This window comes from Plectropomus leopardus, chromosome 10 (assembly GCF_008729295.1).
Source record: "Plectropomus leopardus isolate mb chromosome 10, YSFRI_Pleo_2.0, whole genome shotgun sequence".
Classification (NCBI taxonomy): Eukaryota; Metazoa; Chordata; class Actinopteri; order Perciformes; family Serranidae; genus Plectropomus; species Plectropomus leopardus.
Window position 1 is genome coordinate 23,713,818 of NC_056472.1, and position 15,544 is coordinate 23,729,361.

The 15,544-nt window shown below is 39.5% G+C and overlaps 2 protein-coding genes across 3 annotated transcripts; one reads left to right on the plus strand and one right to left on the minus strand.

Annotated features, from left to right (window-relative positions):
* Positions 1–1,260: 1,260 nt before the first annotated feature.
* On the minus strand, positions 1,261–11,324 carry spryd7b (SPRY domain containing 7b). The gene is made up of 5 exons (XM_042494964.1): positions 11,202–11,324; positions 9,027–9,143; positions 8,445–8,611; positions 6,136–6,238; positions 1,261–2,477 (listed from the first exon to the last, which is right to left on the minus strand). Exons 1-5 carry the CDS (start codon positions 11,305–11,307, stop codon positions 2,380–2,382), a joined length of 591 nt encoding a protein of 196 aa, XP_042350898.1. The 5' UTR covers positions 11,308–11,324; the 3' UTR covers positions 1,261–2,379.
* Positions 11,325–12,701: 1,377 nt separating this feature from the next.
* Positions 12,702–15,000, plus strand: trim13 (tripartite motif containing 13). 2 transcript variants are annotated; one of them, XM_042494962.1, is made up of 2 exons: positions 12,702–12,766; positions 13,404–15,000. In XM_042494962.1, the coding sequence occupies exons 1-2, from the start codon at positions 12,734–12,736 to the stop codon at positions 14,604–14,606; spliced, it is 1,236 nt and encodes a 411-aa protein (XP_042350896.1). In that variant the 5' UTR covers positions 12,702–12,733; the 3' UTR covers positions 14,607–15,000. The 2 variants fall into 2 exon arrangements, with proteins under 2 accessions (XP_042350896.1, XP_042350897.1); XM_042494963.1 differs by lacking the exon at positions 12,702–12,766 and adding an exon at positions 12,773–13,301.
* Positions 15,001–15,544: the final 544 nt, after the last annotated feature.

Consider the following 15,544-nt stretch of genomic DNA (forward strand, 5'->3'; position numbering starts at 1 on the left):
CTGACAAGTAGCTAAACGAGACTACAGAGCGCCATCCCGCTAAGCGGGGCTGAGCATGACTTTACGATCTCGGTGTGGTTACATTAAGTCACGCAACTGGGGTTCAAGGTTTTTTTAAGGTAATTTTTTTGTGCAAACAGGAAATTCAGCAATCGTAAACAAGACATCACAACTATGGGTGTAGTTCATTTTAACATTAGTTTTTATCTCTGGCCGCATTTAGGCTTCAAAAATCATAAAAGTGGTGTTCATACATGAAGATGATCCTGCTGAACAAAACGTCAGTGGTGTAAATGTAATGAAGTAATAATACTTTTTTTAATAGTACTTACATTCTTTCTGGAGCATCTTTACTTATGTTTTTATTTTCTGTCAACTTTGACTTTTACTCCTCTGCATTTCTATATGAAATAACCCATACATATCGTCTAAACATCTTTACGAACTACAAAATGCAGACGGAGGGGGAGGAAGGGACAGACGGACTGGGAGGGAGGAAAAAAAAGGATTACACTTTTTTTCAAGTGTAAAGTACCCTCCATTTTTAAGAAATAAACTTTATCATTCTAAAAACTGACCGCTTGCTTTTTTAGAAACAGTATTTACTTGTACTTTTATTTACATTAGTATGTCAAATATTGTAAAATTACTTTTGATACTTAAGTATAATAAATATCATATACTTTAGTACTTTTACTCAAGTAATACTCTTATACGTGACTTAGTCATTTTCTGGTAATATATCTGTACTTTTACCAAAGTGTGGTGTTCAAATGCTTCATCCACCACTGCATATGAGTATCATAATCATTTATTTGCCTCAGAGCTTATTTTCTGTAGTAATCCAAACTCTATGGAAAAATCACCTTTGCATTTTGACGAGTGAATCAGGGCGAAATTAATTTTCACGTCGGCCTACTGAGAAACATCATCCATGGGACACTTTTGACATTATTCAACAAAAACACTCAGATTTGGGGGGCATGTCTTCCTTAAAAATCAGCAGTAAAATATATACAATACAGCCAATTAAATTTACATGTCCCTCCCCTAAGCCAAAAAACTATAAGCCCCTTCCCAGTGCTCAAAAAATGTTTGACACACCTCCTTTTTTCTTCTCCACTCTCATAAACAGCAAACAGTCCTTTATTGGCCACAGACAGTGTCTGAAATCTGTGCAGCTTAATCATCATTTTTGCGCATTAATGTAAGGATAATACACAACTTAACTACAACCAAAAAACACAGCCGGACTCTGAAAAATGTATGCCTCCAGACACAAAAGTTTAATGAATCAACAATATTTGGATTTGCTTGTACAACAACATTATTAGTGCAATCAAAAACAAGCATTTGAAATATTTAACTGTCACATTTCAGCAGCGGATATGCAATGCCAATACAACACAACAGATTGACATTTTTTCACCGTGTATCTCTAATCAGAGACAGCCAGCACCAGCTCTGGTAATATTCTGATATTTGGAATAAATACACCATAAAAGATTTCAGGAGAGGAAAGTGTGGGAAAGAGCTTTTCACTGAAGTAATTTAGAAATCACGCCTAAATATCTATATCAGCGATTTAATACATTTTTCACTTTGTATTACATTTTCCAGCACCGTCACCTCAGCATACCTCCGCTGAAAAGTCAACCTCAGACACAGACTGTCCCCTGGAATGTGCACCGCTTTACTGGTTTAAGTACTGAAAGTGATATGAATTAAAAAGTGTTGCAATATGGCCACTTTAAATTGTATTTTTAATTAAAGGCGACAACACAAAAGTGACATTGTTGTCTGATGTGCCAGTATTGACAGCTGATCCTTCATTCGTCCACAAACTCTTGCCGGCCAAAAAGAAATAACATGTTTTGTCAAACCAAAGACACATACCACTTTGATCTGTGACTCGAATAAATAAGAATAAATATGGGGCGTATGCTGAGATGTCAGTATGGCATTTAGGAGATTACACAATCAAAAACATAAGCAATGTTAATAAAACATGGCTTCTGATCCTGAAAAATGGGAACATTTTACCATTACATCCACTGTTCGGCATCAACACACAGATTGAGACTGTAAGCAGCAAACTGATAGTGTGTCAGTTAATACACTGATAATGATTTAACGGCAGAGACTGTAATAGCTCGTCATAGCCGACCACGGATCAGAAATCCCCACGCCTTCAAGGATACTCCAACTTCAATCCCAAACATCAGCAGAGAGACAGCGTACACAGGGGAAACAGAGCGAGAGGCGTTCGAGCCACACATAATATCATCCAATCACGGTCAAGCTGTAGTGTCACAGAGGTTGCTATGCGATTTAGGGGAGGGTGACAACGAAAAGAGGGTCCGAGGCTGAGGTGCTCCTTTAGAAGATTTGTTGTTCAAAGAGGATCTTCTCAAATCCTTGTGGAGCTGTGTGATAGAAGTCACTAAACTGGCAGTCTAAGATGGCACTGTCGTCCACTGGAACAAAGAAGGGAATTACACAAATTTAGAAATTATATGCATTTTAACAACTTAAACAGATTTTTACTATTTACAGAATTTAAAGGTCTGGTGAGTAAGATTTAGTGGCATCTAGTGGTGAGGTCGACACCTGCAATCAACTAAAACTTCTTGCATGTAACAAGCTCGTAGGACAGGGGTCATTAACTACATTTGCCCAAAGGCTAGAAATTTTTTTATTAGAGAACACGGGGGCTGGAATTAAAAAAACAAACAAAAAAAAAACAATGCAAATTAGCCAATCATTGTTTAAACATTTAGTTGATAGTTATTTAATAATTATTTGTATGAATAAAAGGAAATGTTAAATAATTACATGTGAATCAAAAGTAAATGTTAAATGATAGCATGTAAAAAAAAAGGGGAAAAAAAGAGATTGTATCGCAGAGATTGTTCCCATTCTTGCATGAGAATATGTCCCAAGCCACAGTCCATGTTTGAAAGATGGAAAGTGGTTTCAGCTTCCAATCTACGCTGCATAAGCAGCAAGATATGGGTTAATCAATCACCTGAACCCCACCTGCAAACCATAAACTAACCTAACCTAAATTTACCCAAGACTCCCTGGATGGCCCATTTGATATGAATACATTTTTTAAAAATTGAACCGATATCTTGTCTAAATCTGGAGTAATAATGTGATAAACAAGCAAACATTCCAGCATTTTGTTTGTTTATTCTCCAAAATTATTTGTGCAGAAAATAGGTCAAAAAACCATGCAACATCAACAATTTGAACATAATCTATCAGTATATGATGTTACACTTTGTTTATGGTTTTTAGTACAGAAATCAGGGTAGAGAAGTAACATCGCCTCCAGGAAAAAGATATTTTCCAAAGCCAGCTGGTACAGCATCTTACTGTGGACCTGCTTTGTTTACCATTTGTCAACCTGAGGCGTGGTGACGGCAGAGGTGATGTTGGCGTCCTTTTTAACCACTTATCTGAAAATCAAGTCATCCACTGACCTGTGAGCGGCCGTATATGCCACATCTTTTTAAAAACTGCCTAAAAAACAAAAACAAAGTGATTTTCCGATGCATCCGCTGGAAAACTGAGCTTTGAAGTGCAGATAAGACAAAGTGGACAATGTAGCAAATTTCAGTGTAAGAATGCAATAATTTGTTTCAAAAGAGGAGAAACTCAACAATGCTACGGTGCCGCTGCAGCTCATACTACCTTTAAATGTTAGCAGTGGGTAGCTTGCTTTTTTAAAGGTCTTCCATTAATACCTTTATTAAATCTTGTCATTTATATTCAATCTAAAATTAGACTCAACGTGCAATGATCTATATTTTATGGCATCGTTAGTATTTCATCAATAATCAGTGGGTTATTAGAGTTTAATTCAAAAACACACCAGATTAAGATTAACAGTTTAAAAAGTAAGTGATACGCATTGTGTTAACAAGCTCAAATAAATAAGTGACTTATTACAGTTTTTCTGCATTTCGTAGGATAGGAACAGGCAAATGTTTTCTTTCCACCAGAAAATCGCTAGTTAATTTTCCAGACTAGTTTAAAGGAATAATTTGGATCTTTTCAAGTGGGCTGTATGAGGTACTCATCTATAGTCAGTATATTACAAAAAGCAGGTGGCAGTTGGCACTGTGTTTTAGCCACCAACCAAAATCAATATCAGTATATTTTATATATAAATATACTGTATTTAGAATAATTTCACTGCTTTACGTTTCCGTCAGACTGTGATTTGTGACGGCAAAATGTAGCGGTATATCACTCTCCTCAAAGCCAGACTCAACTGAGAAAAACAGAATTCATCGCACAGCACTGAAGTTGTGCATTGCTACTTTAAACAGTTAGTTTGTGTTATTGTGTGACTTTGGCGTTTAAAAGGGTTAGTTCAGATACCCCATTTTTGCCTTTGCACACCTCCCTATCAGCATATGCATGAGACTGTTATCATCACCCTCAACATCATCATAGAGTGCAATTAATACTTTCACACCTACTGTTATTGTAATATGACATGAATCTGTTTCTATTATTGCCGTGCCTCTCTCCCCCTCTCCTCTGCTCTCTCCCCCTCTCTCTTTCTCTTTCCTTTTTTGCCATGATTGTATTTCATTTGTTATTTACGACATCTATTGCTCATCTGTCCTTCCTGGAAGAGGGATCCCTCATCATCCTCTACCGCTCTTCCTGAGGTTTCTTCCTTTTTTTTCCCCGTTCAGGGTTTCTTTTTCAGGAGTTTTTCCTTGGGTGATGTGAGGGTCTAAGGGCAGAGGGATGTCGTACACTGTAAAGCCCTCTGAGGCAAACCATGTTTTGTGATAATGGGCTCTATAAATAAAATTGACTTGACACCAGAGTCGCACAATCAGACTTAATAACTAACCGATCGAGGCAGTGGTACACCAGCAGCCCCTGTGTTCAGTGAGCTGAAATGACTTGGCTTTGACAAGACTAAGATGGAGAACAAAAAGCCTTTAGCAGCTTCCCTGTCCTGTGATAGGAAGGTGAAGTGGTAAAAATACTCTCAATGTAGTGAACACTTAAAATAATATCGATTTTTTTTTTAGGTGGGGCTTTTATAAGTGAGCTCCTGCTGCTCCTCCAAAAAGGGGGCATGCCGGCAGACTTCTCCTGTATGCAATAAACTACGGATAAGTATCTCATACAGCCATACTCCAAAAATTGCGGACTATCCTTTTGACATCACCCCGAGAGAAGGAGCCAGGCAACTGAACCATCTGCTGTAGACTGACCAGATTAAAACCTGCGTGTCTTGAATATCCGTGGTAACTATCCCTTCCTGCGAAAGACTTTATATTGATTCATTCACATAACTCACTTTTAAATTAGTGTAAGCTGTTTGTGGTCAAACTTGCAACTAAAAAAAGCACTTTGAGGATGACCAAACGCCTGAAATGAGCAGTGTTCTGTAAAAATGCACAAATACAGCCCTCTAGTGGAATAAAATTGTAACTGCCATAACGGTATTTCTGAGCAGGCAGGTTGGCAGTCGATGATGCTCACATTCATTGTTTCAGTTACGCCTGGGTGATGTCTTTAAGATAATATCACAATATTTTAGACTACATCGCAATACACGACATACACCTCGATATTTTGAAATCCACTCTAAACTACTGTAAAATACAAAAATATTAAATGAGCTAGTTACAAATACAGTAGCAACTGCCATAAAATATTGTTATGTTAAATAAAGTAAAGTATAAAGTGGAGTACTGTTACAGCTCTGCAAAAGCGCTGCTTTCTGTGTGTGTGTCTGTGGGGGGCAGAGAGCCCTTGAAGAGAGAAGGAAAAATGTATACTAGTTGTTGGTGAGTAAGCCTTTCAGTGTCAGTGTCATGTGCTGAATCCCTGAATTCAGTATCGTTTTTTTTGTTCCTTCGCGTTGGTTTGTTTTGGTGCCGAGCAATGTGTGGTTGCCCCCCATCGGCTACGCCAACAGACAGAAAGTGTTTTCAGATGATGTAAAGGAAATAAACTATATAGCATAGTATGAAACGATAGGTTTTTTTTATCATCAGACGATATATTTCGTCATATCGCACATCCCTAGTTTCAATTGGTCAAAAATTGTCCCGAGATTTCCGAGCTGCATATGAAGACAAAAAATGAACTTACCATAAACAACAGGGTATACAGTGCCTCGGATCCCTGAAGCAGGACAATGCATGTTCTTTCCATTCAGATATAAATTCAGCTCCACGTGGTCATATGTGATGCCCTGAGGAACACAAACCAAACTGGAGTTAATCGCTGAATTTTAGCATGTAATAACATATTTTAACATGGTTCAATGTCAAAAAGAAACCTTAATGTAGCCCGGCTAATTACTCAGTTTGCAGTGTGAGTTCAGCTGTATACATTTTTTAGATTATTTTGAGTGTGTTTTGTTGGTGCTTTTTTGTTGTTGTTATTTAAAAGATCCTGGAGTAGAGCAGTGTCTGTACTAATTATGTAAATGCATTAATTATATTCATGCTGCATTTGTATTTTTATCAGTAACTTCTATGTTTTTGTATATTTGCTAACAAATTGTGCAAATTGACCCCTTTCAATAAAATTAGGACTGTTTTTTGGGCTTTTTTGCATTTTATTTGAAAGAACAGCTTAAGCATGAAAGGGGGGAGAGAATGGGGACGACATGCAGCAAAGGGCTGCGGCCGGAATCGAACTACTGAGCGCTCTTGTATACATGTTTCTGCTCTGCCGTCTGAGTATGTTTGTGTGGTGCTGGAGTCTTTTCAGTACAGTTCACATATACACAGTGCTGCCACTAGAGGACTTAGGGGGTCGCTAAAGTCACAAAGTTTTGAGTCACACGTTGTTTTGGTCTCTTCTTCAGTAGGACCATTTGGTCTCATAAATCAAGCGCTCTGTAGGTTTTGCGCTGCACCTGCAGGATTTTCTGCTGCACCAACCAACACCCTCAATTCTTTTTTCTTCAGACCCCAAGTCTTTCCTCATTTACAATAAATTTTGCAAAGTGATTTCTAAATCCTGAGTGACATAAATGACGGTGGGTAAAAAAAAATCCAAACAAACGTTGCCTCAGTATCATGAAAATTAATAAACTGATGCCAAATAGTAATTTTGGCACAACAGGATGGCGATCGAGCCCATGTTAGTCCGAGCGATACAAAGTGACTACCTGTGTCAGCCAGCTGCCTTCAAAAAACACAAATAAACAAAAAAGAACGACGGCGGGTCTCACAGGACCTGCAGGCCAGCTTTCCCAGCAGGCCTCTGGCAGATGATTAGCTTGAAGGGGTTAATTAAACTTCTCAGTCTACAATCACATGCCTGCTGGAAGACCATGTGACAGCTCAGTATATCCTCAGACTAAACCGATTTTTAAAAAAAAGAGCAACCGTCAGTGGAGCACCTTTACTCTGCAGAGACTGTCAGAGATCTCAGTCTTTATCTCTCAGGGTTATGACAAATTTTCAATTTCAAAATGACTTGTTTTTCCTGACTTCTCAATCTATTTTTCAGACCATATTGGACGTCTGAGCACAAATAGCTCGATGTCTCTTATGTACATAAATTATTATCTAACTGTTCACATGTATGTCACGTTCTGTGTGTGTGTGTGTGTGTGTGTGTGTGTGTGTGTGTGTGCATAATGCTGCCAAATAATCTCCAGACTGTAGCTCATACAAATCAATTAACAGCATATTAAATCAGTCATATTACATTACTGTTTCTGACAGCTATATCAGTGCATGACTCATAAATGTTCATTTATGACACATAATATTATATGTGATGTTGTGTATATATATATATATATGAGAAATTTTCCTTCAAACTTTTTTGGTCGCGGATGTCCGGATTTGGTTGAGTTGTGAGACACTTGGGACAGAGCTGTTCTGCAGGCTGTACAGGTGTGTGTACAGGTGTGTGTGCAGGTCTGTGTAGGAGTGTGTGTTCATTCACACACCCTTTGTTGCTTTGCTTTCGATGATGTTAAACTCGCTCTGGCCCACACTCTCTCGCATTCTGGTAGAACCAATAGATACACTCTGCTTTTGTGATCAATTGATTTTCCGAAATTCAGAATTTTACATTTTATAAAAACCGATTAGGAACAAAAGCCTGAAAAACACAAATCCAAAATCTCTTTTCTTTTTACATACTTCTCTAGCCCTGGAAAGTACTAGAATCAAATCCCATACTTTTTCCTACAGCAAAAGAAAACTAATCTTTGGAGTAGAGAGTGACTGGCTTGCCCAGAATATTTCAGTTCATTAATAACTTAAGCGTCTACGTGAATTTACACTTGCCAGTTCTCCTTTATTCGACATGATAAGGAGTTAAAAGAGTTTCTTTTTCAGGCTTACAAGCACCTGGCGAAGCTTACATCAATCAAAGACTGGGGGATCAAACTCAAATTCATGATCGAGCAAAAAAAAACACTTTGCACTTACCACAATGTCGCCCTCCTGAGGAAGGCTGTTTGCAGGTAGGCGATTCTTCTCTTCATTGTTGTGGTACACAGACCCATCATGCCTCAGGACTAGGCTGTTTGTGTCTCTGCCCAAAGGCACTTGATTAAGATTCACTTTCTGCGTAGCCACACCTAGTCCCCACACACCTGAACACAAAGCACAACACAAATCTGCTATTTTAAAACACTTTTAACCACAAAGCTTAAAATGTGTTTACACTTACGACAAAGGCCAACAGTAACGAAAAATGAACAGGCACGGTGTGCAGAAATAGCACATTCCTAACTTAAAACTACTAAAAAAGAGCTGGTGATTAGTTAGTTAGCTTCCTTTATATCTAAGGAAGCACATTTCTTGTGTTTTCATATGCTGCCTTTGTAAGTGTGCAGAATTCCAGCAGTGAGCATGAAGTCACAAGATGATGTTGCTGCTAAAAACAGCAGCATGTCCACATCAATAACTCCCACTAGGAATGCACCAGAAAATGTCAATCTGGCAGGAAGAAGAATGCAACAGAGGTTAAGATACGGGGTGTTTATCAACTAGAAGCCAAGCTCTTACCGGTGGACTGGATCTTAAACTCAAAATAACTTTTGTTCTGGTGCAGAGGAGCGTTGGCCAGACAGCCTCCAGTGCCGCATATCCTCCGGCCGCTCTTCACAATGACAACATCTGTGCCTGTAAAACAAAGGCAAGGATACATCTTACTGTGAAAACACAAAGAAAAAGTCATTCCTTTTTTCTTTTTGCAACAACTTTCATTGTTGCTAAATCTGCCAAATAATCGGCCTTTAATTTTTTAGTTTATAAAATGTCACAAAATGTTAATCGCTTTTTCCTAGAGCCCAAGATGATGGCTTCAAAAGGGCTTGTTTAATCTGACAAACAATACAAAAATATTCAAGTTACAATCAAAAAATGTCACACTAAAGCAGCAAATTCTCACATCTGTAAACTGGAAACAATATTTAAGATTCTTTTTTTTCTTGATAAAAAAATAAAATAAATAATAATATAATAAGCTTAGTTTATATAATACCTTTAAAAACACAGTTTATAAAGTGATCTGACAAACAAACAAAAACATCACAATGATATGAAACAATTAATAGATTAGCTAAATTGCTGCTGCTTAATTTTTTTGTGGATTTATTAATTGACTAATTATTTGTACATAAAGTCAATTGCTGTTGGTTAGTATGAATCATTATACAATTATGTTTAATGACCTTCATACCAGGTCTTGTATTTAAATAAAGTCTAAATAAAGATAATATATAATGTAATTACAGTTGTTTTAATATGTACTAATGTACATTGTGCCTTATTGACCCTCGCGTTATCTTAGAGGTAAAAAAAAGACGCCTCTCTTTAACAACATAGAAAATCCCCTAAATGTTCTTTTTTTCCAACTTGAAATTCTACGACTTTCCCTCGAATGAATCCAACATGAGAAAAAGTGAAACGTTGCCTTTTTTCATATTTCTATAAAAGCTGTACACCAAGAGGGTAAAAAGCGTGTCTTATTTTTTTCACACCACAAAAGCCACTTAAACACACTGACACTATTGTACTATGTTGCCAGAGACTGTTTTTGTGTCTCTATAATAAGATGCATTCAAAATGACTTTTTGCACATTTCTTCTACTTTCTGAAGCAACAAAAGTAATATATCTTGCTAAAAGATATGTTAACACCTACGCAGTACATTTAGCAATAATAATAATAAAAACAAACCTCTACTTTAGTAAGGAATACAAATACAGCAGGTGTGCTGTAATAAAAACGAGTGGATGCCACTGATTAATTGCAGTCTTTCTGCATTGTGAAGAAGGAAAACCTAGATATTCATATAGTTTGTGATGAATGAAAGGTTGCTCCTTCATGTAAAATAGAATTGAGATTTACATTTTTTCAATGAATATTATCTAACGAATAAAAACATTTATTCAAAAATTCAATGAGGCTGCTTTATTTTAGGGGTTTAGTGAAGGCGGGTCATTTTTAAGGACAAGTAGAATAAACGAGAGTTAAGAAAACACAATGGTTTACTACATTTATTTGAATCGCGTTTCCAAAGGTGCAAGACTTTGAATTTTGACATTGAGCCATAAATAAATATGACTAAGTTGTACTCATAAATAAACTGCTTTCTCCTCTGATGGCCGCTCCGGGGGCTTTTTTAAGCTTATCATAGTTTTTTCTGTGTATCATAGGTCATTTTGTTCTGTTAATGTAATGTGTCCATTAGTGATGTGTTGTCTGTGGACTGTTTGTGTCATGTCCTGTGTCCTGCTCTATGAGCTGTCTGTGTAGCTGTTTTTTATGGTGCCTGCTTTAAGACCACGGTGAAATTTAGCACTTACGCTACTTCTGGCATATTTACACTGATACTTACTGCTGATATGTTGATTAATGTGCACTGCCATAACTCAATACACTCAACAAATTAAAATGAAGAGAGTTGCAGGAGCTAAGCGCTCAAATTTCACGAGCCGCCCCGTATGTCACTATCTTATAACACTGTATATCGTGTGTATTTTGAGAGAGGGTGTAATTTAACACAACTACAACCGCTAAAAACACATTTAACAGCAAAGGTTATTCCACTACGAGCAGCTCTCGGTTAGCTGGCTTGCTAATGCTAACGGCAGAAGTAGCAAGCCATCATGTCAAACAGCAAACTAGGCGATCAACTGCCTTAATGCGGTGAGTTTTAAAGACAAACTTCCTTACCCATGTGGTGAGTATCTAACTGAACAGTGGGCATTTCTTTGAGGGGAATATGCCCCGTTCCGCCATCTCCGCAGCAGCCTAAACAACACGTAAACATCGCAGCCATCCTTGATCCTTAGCTAAACATCCGGAAACCGTCGAGCCAAAGAGCGCGCGGCATCAAAACGTCATCCCCACGCTCACAAACGCAACAGCGACACATGGCGGCAGAGCCGGGAACTGCAGATAAGCTCCCGCTACCCAACTGTATCCAATCACAGCAGCTAAGATAGGCAGTTGCTCCTGATGGCATGGAAACAAGGGAAGAAAATCAAGGTCAAAATTCCTACACGTGACTAACTATTGGATATCGATGTTACATAACGACAAGTGAGGGGAAAAGTGAGTTTTATAACGTGTATGAAACGTTTAGTGGGCAGAATTGGTGATGCCTATTAATAACTGAAGAGCATGATCAGAGGCTGAAACATAGAGTCGGTTTAATGTAGCTGGTGTGCGATATAGTTTCTCCGTCAGTGCCGAGATAACGTGTCAGCTCAGCTGAAGTTTTGATATCAGTTGATGCAGCTCACGTGCACCTTTATATATTGCGTTAACTGTTTTCAGATATTGAAACACGCAAGCGACTTAAGAGTTAGTGTAAAAACCCCAGTATGCGGTTCAACTTACACAAACAAAATAATAGCAAAATCCAGGGGGACATTGCATTAAATAAAGATACTGTAAGACACACATAGCCTTTTTGTTAGTTGAATCAGTAAATAGTTTCATATAATGCTCAGTATCCCCCAGAAAAGCCACAGTATTAGGTTTTTTTTTTATTGCTCTACTTCCTAAAATCATTACTTATAAGAAATGTCTTCTTGTCTTGGGTAACTGAGGAAGTCAAACAGCACATTTTTCCCAAATAATGTAGCCTTTAAAGATGTGGTCCATGATGAATCTGCAAAGGTCCTTCCAGAATTTCTTGGTGTGAAAACGAAGCCAAATAGGTGTAAAACTACAACGAAGCAGTTCGTGTTTATGTCATTTTTATAATTCTGCATGCAGTGATTAGCAGGGTATACTTAGGCTATGAGTAATTATGAAGGACACTTCCTTTACCTTATTCACACTCTGATAATTATGATAAAGCATCCAAACCTTCTTCCAATATATGTCATTTACAAATTGATTCCGATATGCAGTGACATCTATTAGTGTAAAAAAGCTGTGATGCCAAACTGGGACTAGTTGACAGTTTTTCACGCTGTAATGTTTTGCATAGCAACAGCCCCTCCCCCATCAGACAGGCAGGGATCCTCTGCAAGTTACCCATCAGGGACAAAAACGTAAACAACCCCGATGTGCAAACACACGCACCCCAAAAAGCTTGCAACATCAGCAGCTTTCGTTTAACTGGTATCACAATCAGCATCCTACTACACCTGTGCGGAAATACAAATAAATGATTGTATTTGAATTTTCTGTGCGCCGCTGAAACGGTTAACTCCATACCCGGAAAGGGCGAAGTCTGCACAGCAACAAGCGCCATGATTGCGTTGCACTGTGCGTCTCAGCAGCTGGTGAGTGATTCTTTTGGTCCAGTAGTTGCATGTTACTATGCGCTTGCAAAATCTGTCACAGCCCTACTTCAGTACCTTGCCAACAGGAGCAACGCTAACGCAAACCCTGTTTGTCGATAATTTGTCGCATTGGATTGGTTAGACGGCGGTAATTTAGGGCTCAGCTCAGCTAACCACTGCTCTGCTGTTGTGTAATACAAAGGAGGAAATAGTTTGCTTTATTAGTCAGCATCTATAAAGTTGTTTTGTCTTTTACGCAGCCTGGTTTTGCGACGCGGTTTTAAGTTTACGCCAGCTGATCGCAAAGATCAAAAATTAAGGATGATATTTATCGTTAGGTGGCCAAATGGAGTCTTTGGCACAGTTCGTGCCAACCTTTTGCGCGGGCACAGGGATGCAAGTCAGTTTCACTTTCAGGATGGGAATACTCAACACGCAGCTGGAACATGACTGCAAAAATCTGTATCCTTTGCGATGTTACGGCATTTCTCGTGTGTAATTTATTGCCTGTGGGGCTGCATCCCCCTCTGTGTGGGTGCGTATTGTAACCTATTTTACCAAGTGCTGATTTATTGGGGTTTTTTTTTCTTTTGCTTTAATTACGCACCGATTTGACGCCTGGATAATGTGTTTACAGGGCACCATGGAGCAGCTAGAAGAGGAACTTACGTGCCCGATCTGCTGCGGTCTCTTCGACGACCCGCGGGTTTTGCTGTGCTCGCACAGCTTTTGCAAGAAGTGCTTGGAGGGACTTTTGGAGGGGAACCGAGGTCCAGCTTTCAGAACACCTTTCAAATGCCCCACATGCCGCAAAGAGACCCCTCACAACGGCGCAAACAGCCTGCAGATCAACTACTCCCTGCGCGGAATCGTGGAGAAGTACAGCAAAATCAGGGTGATGCCTAAGATGTCTGTTTGTAAACAACACTACGGTCAGCCTCTCAACATATTTTGCGCCACGGACTTAAACCTAATTTGCGGGCTCTGCGCAACAACAGATGACCACAAAGGGCATACATTCTGCTCCTTGGAGGAGGCGTACGAGCGAGAGAAGGAGGCGTTTGAAGAGCTGCTTCACGGGGTGGAGAGCTGGCAGAGCGCAGACATCCTGTCCTGCCTGGAGACACTACAAGCCAGTAAGAAAAGGGCGCTTCAGTCGGTGAGCAAGGACGCAGAGAAAGTAACAGACTATTTCGACAAGCTCATCAGCACCATCGAATGCAAGAAGAATGAGATTCTGTCCGATTTTGAAACGCTGAAACTGGTGGTGATGCAGGCGTACGACCCGGAGATCACCAAGCTGAGCGCGGCGATGGAGGAGCACCGACAGGCGCTGAGCATCGCCGAGTCGTTCAGGGGCGTCGCGGAGCCGCTGTGCTTTCTGCAGCAGATGCAGGAGTTTAGAGAGAAGTTCAAGATCCTCAAGGAGACTCCGCTGCCCTCTCGGAAAGATACAGACGTCGGTCCCCTTGTGCGCAATTTCGATGTGAAAAAATGGGACTCGCTGAGGCTCAGAGAAGTGGACAAGATCTCAGTCCCTCACGAGAGTGGCTCCTACCGCGCTGGGGGCTCGCGGCTGGCAGCGCCAAGATGGATCACCTTATGTATGAGTTTATTACTGCCAACTCTGCTCCTGCTGCAGCCGCACAACCTCGCAGCCTACGTGCCCTCGCAGATTGAATCTCTTGTCGCTGCTGTGTCCTCGCACCTCTCACACACTGGGGTGTACCTGCGGGAAATGACTGCCATGTACGCGAGTTTAATGGCTGCAGGTCAGGAATGTATCGTGAACTTAATTGACTCAACTGTCAATTTCATTGGCAGCTGTAAGCTCTTTTAATCACTAGCGTGTGGCATGTGTGTCATGCACTCACAGCTACAAATTGAGACTCTTGAGGTGCATCAAACTAATGACACCCGAATATATGAAAACACTTCACCTGATTGTTTACCATTTGTTTTGTTTTTCTTGTCCGACCTCAGTGAAGCCATAGAATCAAATGATCAATCCAAGCAGGCTGTAGCCTACAATTACAGATCGACGTGCAATCGTTTTTTTTTTAAATACTACAAAATTCACACTTGTCCAAGATGATCTTCATAAATAAAACTTACAGAAATGTACTTGCATGTTTGTTTGTTTTTATTTAGTGCGACATCGCCTTGCTAAAATCAGCAAACTATATGAAGACACGCGCCTGTGAGCTAAGCAAATGTGCAATAAAAAGAAATATAGAGTGTCATTCCCGGCCTCTTCCCTGCAGAGCGTGTCCGCACCACAGTGATGCTGCAACCTCTTCAAGGTTACAAACGTTGCATAACAGGGCCTGTGTGAAATATTCACCAGGCTGCAGACAGTGAGGAGGGAGAAAAAAGAGAGAGCAGGGTTCTGTGATTCTTATATTTTTATGAAACCTACAAAATAACATCTGTATTTCCTCTATCATTGATTACACTTGTGGGTGCGTGATTGTCACGCGTGCTGGGCAGTCACTTTGTTTCTACACACAAGATCTATTTGCGGATGTGACTCATTCGTTGCATGACTTGTCCGGTCTATAAAGTCAAACATCTGCAGCCTGTTAAGTGAAAAGTACAGTGCAGGCCTATTTTCTTCTATGCATCTGAATTTGTGGACTTTAAGTCCTAAAATAAAAATGCATTTATCTGTGCAAACGGAAGTTATTAAAATATTTGTAAATTCAGAGAAGCTCAGTGAGATTTTTTGGCTCATCACCAAAACGGGTCTTTTATGTAAATAGGTCAGAGCAAAAGGAC

Excerpts from the sequence above, each read along its gene's own strand:
- spryd7b (XM_042494964.1), bottom strand. The coding sequence starts at position 11,307 with ATGGCTGCGATGTTTACGTGTTGTTTAGGCTGCTGCGGAGATGGCGGA. Across the intron at positions 6,239-8,444 it reads CTCAGGAGGGCGACATTGTG|GGCATCACATATGACCACGT; the intron begins GTAAGTGCAAAG and ends TGTGTTCCTCAG. Across the intron at positions 2,478-6,135 it reads TGTATACCCTGTTGTTTATG|TGGACGACAGTGCCATCTTA; the intron begins GTAAGTTCATTT and ends TCTTTGTTCCAG.
- trim13 (XM_042494962.1), top strand. The coding sequence starts at position 12,734 with ATGATTGCGTTGCACTGTGCGTCTCAGCAGCTG. Across the intron at positions 12,767-13,403 it reads ACTGTGCGTCTCAGCAGCTG|GGCACCATGGAGCAGCTAGA; the intron begins GTGAGTGATTCT and ends ATGTGTTTACAG.